The 7,642-nt window shown below is 31.0% G+C and overlaps 1 protein-coding gene across 6 annotated transcripts in view; it reads right to left on the bottom strand.

Moving 5' to 3' along the window:
• LOC107628867 (jasmonate O-methyltransferase-like) overlaps positions 1–7,642 on the bottom strand; it is a 35,295-nt gene that overhangs the window by 25,496 nt on the left and 2,157 nt on the right. For 2 of the 6 annotated variants that reach the window (XM_021117971.1, XM_016331487.2), the window contains exon 1: positions 567–691. The exons of 2 other annotated variants lie outside the window; for them this stretch is intronic. In XM_021117971.1, coding sequence (XP_020973630.1) covers positions 567–644 — 78 coding nt within the window. In that variant the 5' untranslated portion in view covers positions 645–691. Of the gene's footprint in view, positions 1–566; positions 692–6,492; positions 6,902–7,642 lie in introns of those variants that run through there. 2 more of the 6 variants (XM_021117973.1, XM_016331486.2) reach the window with 2 other exon arrangements.

The following is a 7,642-nucleotide window of genomic DNA, read 5'->3' as shown; positions in this document are numbered from 1 at the left end:
ATGTGACACATTTGTTATTAAATTAGATAGTAATATATGATACATAATATAGGTATATTTCAATTTCAATTTTAATATTTTAATTTTAATTTTATTGTAATTAAGGAATGTCATGTTGCACATTTTGATTATCAAATTAGTAATTAGTCATTGATATTGATAATGATATATAAAATAGATAGAGTGATTGAAGGAATTAAAGAAATAGAGAAAGCAAGAGGGAGGAGGGGAGAACTCTTTAATTTTGGAGGGAAATATTTGATTTCAATTGTAATGAGAGAGTGACATGTGGACATTGTGGTTGTAAAATTAGTAAGGAGGGAAAAAAATTCTTTAATTTTTGAGAAAAAAATTTAATTTCAATTACAATGAGAGAATGACATATAGCACATTTTAGTTGTAAAATTAGTAAAGAGAAGAAAAGAATTTCTTAATTTTAAAGGGAAGAATTTGATTCTAATTACAATAAAAAAAAAGTGATAAGTGACATATTTTACTTATAAAATTAGAGATATATAATAGATTAAAATAAGATATCATCCAATTATTATTATTATGTTTTGTACCTGAATGATAGAGTTATTAGCATAGCTATTGTCTCCCATGCCAGGGTTCATGTGGAGGACTACTTGCTGTCTATCCATTCCTCTTCTTCGATGTTATGGAATAATTAATAATGTGATCAAATAAAGGACAATTTAGTGAATTTACACAATTAAATGAAACACAAGTTAATATATTATCTATCTAAATATAATAAATGAAAAATGATTATATTCGGATTCTGTTTTTATTTAGGATTCCGCTAGAGTGACAATGGTGAATCGAACTCTTGACCTTTTGGATCTAATGCTTTAATACCATGTCATGATACCACTCATCCTAAAAATTTTAGCTGATGGAAAAAAGGTAACACTAATAATTATATCTCTAATACTGCATAAACTTCTATTGTATATATTGTACAAATATTTCATTGGCTCCTCATACTTTTCCTTTTATTTTATATAAACCGTTACAAAATGTAAGATTTTATATGAAATATGATAAAAGAAACAAAAATATTGTTACAAACAATTTAATAGTAAAAAAACACTGAAATAGATAAAGTAAAAATGATAATGGGACGATAGATTTTCGTACTATCTGTTATTTTGTCTCATCCTACATTAACACACAAGTAAATTAATCATAAATTTTAAAAAAATTACGTCTTTTAAGTTTTATCTGTTATACTTTTATCCTATAAATATATATCGATAATAAACATAACATTTGAACTAGAATAATATTCTTTTTATGTCTAAAAAAAATGAAAGATTTGTGAAAGAATAAATTAGTGTATGTGACACATGTTTGGCATAGCGGTGGCAATGGGTAGGATATGATAGGATTTTGATCGAACTTTAATTCTATTTGTCAGTTAAGATTTTTATATAAATTCAATCCTATCCTATTGGATTGACAATATTCCAACCCTAACTCTAACTGATCTTAATTCACAAGTATCCGATCTTACTTGTAGGTTGCCAAAAAGATGCAACATTATTATATAATTTAATGATAATTTAAAATAAAATTGACTTTTATGTTAAAAAAAAATATATTAAATTATTAATTAATTACCTTTTCTTAGTGACTAAAGGACTTTTGTATTTAGGGAGAGGTTTTTGATTCAACATCCACTTGAAATATATTTTTATATAAATAAATAATATATACATATATATGGTGCGAGTTGGTCAAGTAAGATTGAGACTAAATCCGCACCCTATTTGACCTAGGAGTGGCAATATGTACCCTACCCGTGGGTACCCAACCCGACCCCACCCGGTCGGGTAGGGTTGCCAACCCGATCCTCAGCGGATAGGGTAGGGTGCGGGTAGGGTTTTCGTGTCGGTCGGGTAGGGTGCGGGTTGAGTCTCAACTCTACCCGACCAACCCGCACCCTAAATATGTATATGTTATATACTTATATAAAAATATATTTTAAGTGGATGTTGAACTAAAGACTTCTCACTAAATACAAAAGATCCTTAGTCATTAAAAGAAGATCATTAATTAATAATTTAATAAACTTTTTTTTACATAAAAGTCAGTTCTATTTTAAATTATCATCAAGTTATATAATAACGTTGCATTTTTTTTGTAACCCGCGAGTAGGGTCGAGTACCCGCAGGTTAAGAGCGGGTAGGGTTAGGGTAGGGTAGAGTTGAGTTTATATAAAAATATCAACCCGCGGGTAGGGTTAGGGTTAACTCCAAATCCTACCCTACCCTAGCCATTGCCACCCCTAATCTGACCCACACGAGAACCCTACCCGCACCATACCTTATCCGTTGTGAATCGGATTGGCAATCCTATCCGACCGAATTAGGTACCCAAATATGGTGCATGTTGTCACCCCTAGTTTGACGTATATAATGGCACTTTTTATTTTTAGTGTTGTGGTTCAAAACTTCAAGTTAGGGGGTACATATAGATCGGGTGAAGTCGGATTCGTCTTGATCTGGACTCGATCCTAAATAATGATCGGGTCTATTTTTGAGACCCTTACTTAGTCTTAGACCCGGTAAAATCACATTACTTTCGGATAACACTAAAACCGAGTCTAGACTCTAGACCGATAAAGTTTGAGTATTGATAAACTTTATGTCAAAAAATTATGATGTATTTATTTATAAAGGCGAAAAAAATATATTTATTACTGTGAAGTTGATATCCATATTTTAAACTTGAATTTCTTCATAAATTTTAATTTTATGCTTCTTTGATTTATTTTCTAATTCATCAAGTGTGATTAAAAACAAAACAATAAATTTATAATTAATATAACATAATATTAAAATTAATTTAAAATATATATACCCTTTTTAGGCTCTTTAGGGTGTATATGGGCCACGTTTGTTTTGACCTGAATCCGATCTTAAATAATGATCGGATTTATTTTTAAGATTTTCACCCGACCCTAAATCCAATGAAATCACACCAAATTAATTATTAAAGTATCCAATTCCAAATCGAGTCTCCAGGCCAAACTAGATCATGTACACCCCTTATTTCAAGTATTTTTTTTTTTTACAAAATTGACCTACCAAATTATTTTTTACTTAAAAAAACTTTTATCTCATATAAATTTGACGCTCAAATTTTTTCATGATACCAAATTAAACCTTAAATTTTATTTCTAATACAAAATTGAGCTTTGGATTTGTGTATTCAAATTGTATCATTAATAGTGACCAATAATAACATGATCATTTCTATTTTTTTACAAAATCATTTCTAGATTAATATCACTATTATTTCTAATTTAACAAAATTACAATTTAAATTTCATTTTTAATTAATTATAACACTATCATTTATAATCTAATATAATTTTTTTAAATTAAATAAAAATTAATGCACTAACTTTTTCATTGATGTATCCAACAGCATGGACAACCCCGTTTTATCTGTAAAAACCAAGGTTTTGAAAATCGGACTAGATCGGCCGGTCGAATCGGTTCAATTGAGAACCGATAATATTAGCGATTCGGTTCTCCTTCTATAATCGTTCGGGAGAAAATTGGTAGAAAATTGTCGAACCGGTCAAGAACCGGTCGGTTGAGCCGGACCGGTAACTGGCCGGTTCCCCTAAAACGACGACGTTTTTTAACTTGTTTTTTAAGAGAAAAAAAAATCCGATCCACTCGTGAACCCCACCCCCCCTTTCCCATTCATTCATCTCAATCCAATCTCCATCTCGCCAAACCCTAGCCCTCTGAAGCAAAGGAACCTCGAACCCTAGCCCTTCATCGTCGCCGCCGTCCTCAGCACCGCTGCTTCTTCTTCTTCCTCGCTTCTTCCTCAAACCTAGGTGAGTGCTCCTCGTCTTCATCTTCTCTGAACTTCTTCTTCAATTTTTGTTCCATATTTCTTCAATTCTTCTAGGGTCTTGGCTTGAAGTTTAGTTCTTCAATTCTTCTTCTTCGGTCTTCGGTCTTCGTTCTTCGGTCTTCTTTGTATGTATGGTTCTGATTGCTGTGGAAATTTGTATGTATGGATTGGTTGCTAATGCTGGAAAGTGAAAACTGACTCTGTTATGTCATTTGTATCAACCAGAGTCCAGAACACCTAATATTGCTGTTTTAGTGTTTTGCTGTTTTGTAACTGTTACTCTGTTTTAGTCCAGAACACCTAATATGCTGAAAACTTATTCTGTTATGTAACTATTACTCTGTTTTAGTGTTTTGTTGTTTTGTTAATGCTGAAAACTTACTCTTGCAATATTGTTGAATGCTGTAGGCAGAATTTAGATATGGTTTTGTTAATTTCATATCTGTTTTTAAATGTGTTGTGGCTCCTGCTTTAGGTTAAGAACATGGTTGAAATTTAGATATGGTTTTGTTATTAGAATGAATGGTTGAAATTGTTGGTTAAATCATTGATTTCGTGTTGTTGAAATTGTTGATTAAAATGGATTTGTTATGCTGCTGTTGCCTTTTTTAATTTTTAAGTATGATGTTTCTGAAATTTTGGTGAAATAGTTATTGATTTCAAGGTTTAGAGTGATTATTTGTTGCTGGTATTTAACTTTTGTTGCTGCTGCTTTTTTCTTTCTGGCTCTGTTAAGTTGCTTCATTCAAACTTGTGCATTGGCCTGTTCATCTTCACTTGCAATAACAAAAAGCTTCTCATTTGATGATCCATTAACTATCTCATTTTCTGATACCATTCCTTTTGTTATGGCTTTAGCTGAAGAAATTGGAGGGACTGGATGAGGAGACATTGATGCCTCAGAAGACACCACCACCATCAACATATCCTTGTTACTTGAAGGTTTTTTTAGTATAATAGTTGAAATCACAATCATAATTACATAATATGTTTAAATAATTATCCCAAAAAAAAAGAGAAACTCACAAGAACATCTTGAAGTTTTGATGATTGATAAATCTTTATGTTGACATTTAATATTTGATATTTCTTTGTACTATTTAACTTGAGTTTGAGTTCGTATATTAATAAGATTATATGAATTTGATTGATGACATTTAATGTAGTTTTTTAAATTTAAAAATTATTTCAATATTTATATTATACTATAATTATATTTTAGGCTGTTTATTTATAATTTATTTATTATTTTATTTTAAAATAATTTTTTTGATTGAACCATCGGTTAGACCGATTGAACCAGTAAATTAGTGAATCAGTAATTAGAACGATTTGATGACCGGTCCAGTTTTTCAAACCTCGGTAAAAACGATCTACTTCGTCGATGCTCTAACTTTCATGTGATAATTGCGCAAATTATTTCTCTAAAATTCTGAAGAGAGAATTGAAAATAATAGATCGTTAAGGTAAGGCAAATTACGCCTCCAACTAATTCGTTGTTGGTTCTCACAAACTACCCTCCTCTTATAGTGCTAATTCATTGTTAGGTACAACAAACACTAATTTATTGAGAAAAGCTCTACGTTCATGTAATTTTTTCATCCAAACTATTTAAGTAATTTCAATCAGACGCGCCTCTCCAACCCCTTTACACGTTTGTTATACACCGCCTCGTAAACCTTTTTCAACGTAAACTTTGTTCTCTTCTCGCGTTTTCGTTCTTCTTCTTCTTCTCTGTTCGCGTTCTTCTTTTTCTTCTTCTTCAACCTAATAAAATTCGTCGTTCTCCTCTGTTCGCGTTTTTCTTCTCTGTTTGCATTTTTCATTATTGATCTGCATTGAATTCAACGTAATAAGCTCCGTCGTTCTTTTTCTTCTTCAATCTACACTTCTGAATGGAAACAATGAATGATTCAACTTCAAATCAGTTGAATGGGGTTATTACGTTCAGACAGTTAGGAAATGATTGCTGCATGCTATCACAATAATCTTAAACATTGAATAAAGTAAAAGGAGGCCACCGAACAGAACAACATTCATTTGGTGAATCAAAATCACAAAGGCCACCGAACCGAACAATGTTCATGTGGTGAAGCCTATAACGCGAGCAGAGAAGAAGAAGAAGAAGAAAGAAAACGCGATAAAACCTATAATGCAAGAAGAAGAAGTAACATTTTTTCATAATGAGCGTGAAGTAACGAAGGGTTTCGAGCACGTGTTTTCACTTTTCACTCGTCATTAATGCGCGTGTGACTCTATTTGAGATTGGATCAACTTGATTATATGATTACATGGATGTGTAGCGCGCCCCTAATTTATTTTATAATTATATTAGATGTCCACTAAAATTAATCACTAAATACATATATTAATTAAAATATGATTTTTAATTTAGTGCCTTTTGTAATCCATGCCAACTCAAGCGTTGAAATCCTTGTAGTTGTAAGTACATGTAATTTTTCGCTATAGGAATGACAAACTCAAAAACTTAGAAATTCAAAATAAGAGAATTACAATAACTTTGTGTCTCCAATTTTCTTTTTATAATTTTTTTAAGGCCAAATAACTCCTCAATTATTTTGTTACATAATTCAAGAAGACAAATAAGAATGAACGAAAAAAGAGTACATGTTATTGTACTCCTTTAAACATTCTTTATCAACGACATTACTAGTGTAGGAAATTCTAATATGTCGACCTCCATAATTAATTGGACAATCTTATTCTTATATCTCCGAAAAAGTTCGTCCATGACTTCTTCTCCAAATTGTGCTTTCAAAACAGGTTCTAATGGAGCTCTAACGAATTTAGTTATAGCCTCTGCCTTCATATTGAGATCAAGTTTATTGTTGTTATCAACAACATCTTCATTTATGTTGGCACCCCAATCCAATGCGACAGATTCCAACCTTTGAAGAGTGAAAGATCCTTCATCCTCAATTACTTCTTTAGCTTCCTCTATTGTTGGGTCATACAATGGTAAATCAAAGGACTCCACTTTTATCTCTTCAATCAAATTCTACAACTCCATTACAATACGTTATTACAGTGCAGATTTTGAACTCTACTAGATATATATAACAACTATCTACAAACCAAAATATTATAGTGACAATTATTAGACAAACTTCAAACACGAATTGTAAAGAGCAAAATTAGTAGTTTGAATAATATCAAGGACTAGTAATTTTAGTTTATATTATCCATCATTTTTAGTTAGCAATCTAAAATTGAATAAATGATCATTTGTACGCATGAAAGATGAAAATGCTGACATATGTATCCACACTACGAAACTAAATTTGTACCCATGCAAGATGCCATCCGTGTGACAAAAGTACCCTGAGGATTGGAGTGCCACGTAGGGTACTTTTGTCACACGGAGGACATCTTACATGGGTACAAGTTTAATTTCGATATATAGTGTGGATACATATGGTCATTTATTCTCTAAAATTTTTAGCTCAATAGTCTAATTTTATATTTTTAACCTACACTTTAAAATATTATTGTCTAACTATTGGCTAATATATATACTTTGGATAAACTACTAAAAATGTCTTCAATTTTCGAATATGTTAAAAAAAATATCCTCCACTTTATTAACAACAAAAATGTCTCCAATCCATTTTAAAATGCGCTAAAAATACCAACGTAAAATATGTATTCTCAAAAAGTGCTTTAGAGATTGAATTTTGATACAGTTTTTGATATTTTTATTCTTAAAATTTGAAGATTTTTTATAATTTATTTCAATTAA

The sequence above is a fragment of the Arachis ipaensis genome, chromosome B03, assembly GCF_000816755.2.
Source record: "Arachis ipaensis cultivar K30076 chromosome B03, Araip1.1, whole genome shotgun sequence".
Classification (NCBI taxonomy): domain Eukaryota; kingdom Viridiplantae; phylum Streptophyta; class Magnoliopsida; order Fabales; family Fabaceae; genus Arachis; species Arachis ipaensis.
The sequence above is the reverse complement of the archived record's forward strand: the minus strand, read 5'-3'. Positions and strand labels throughout refer to the sequence as shown.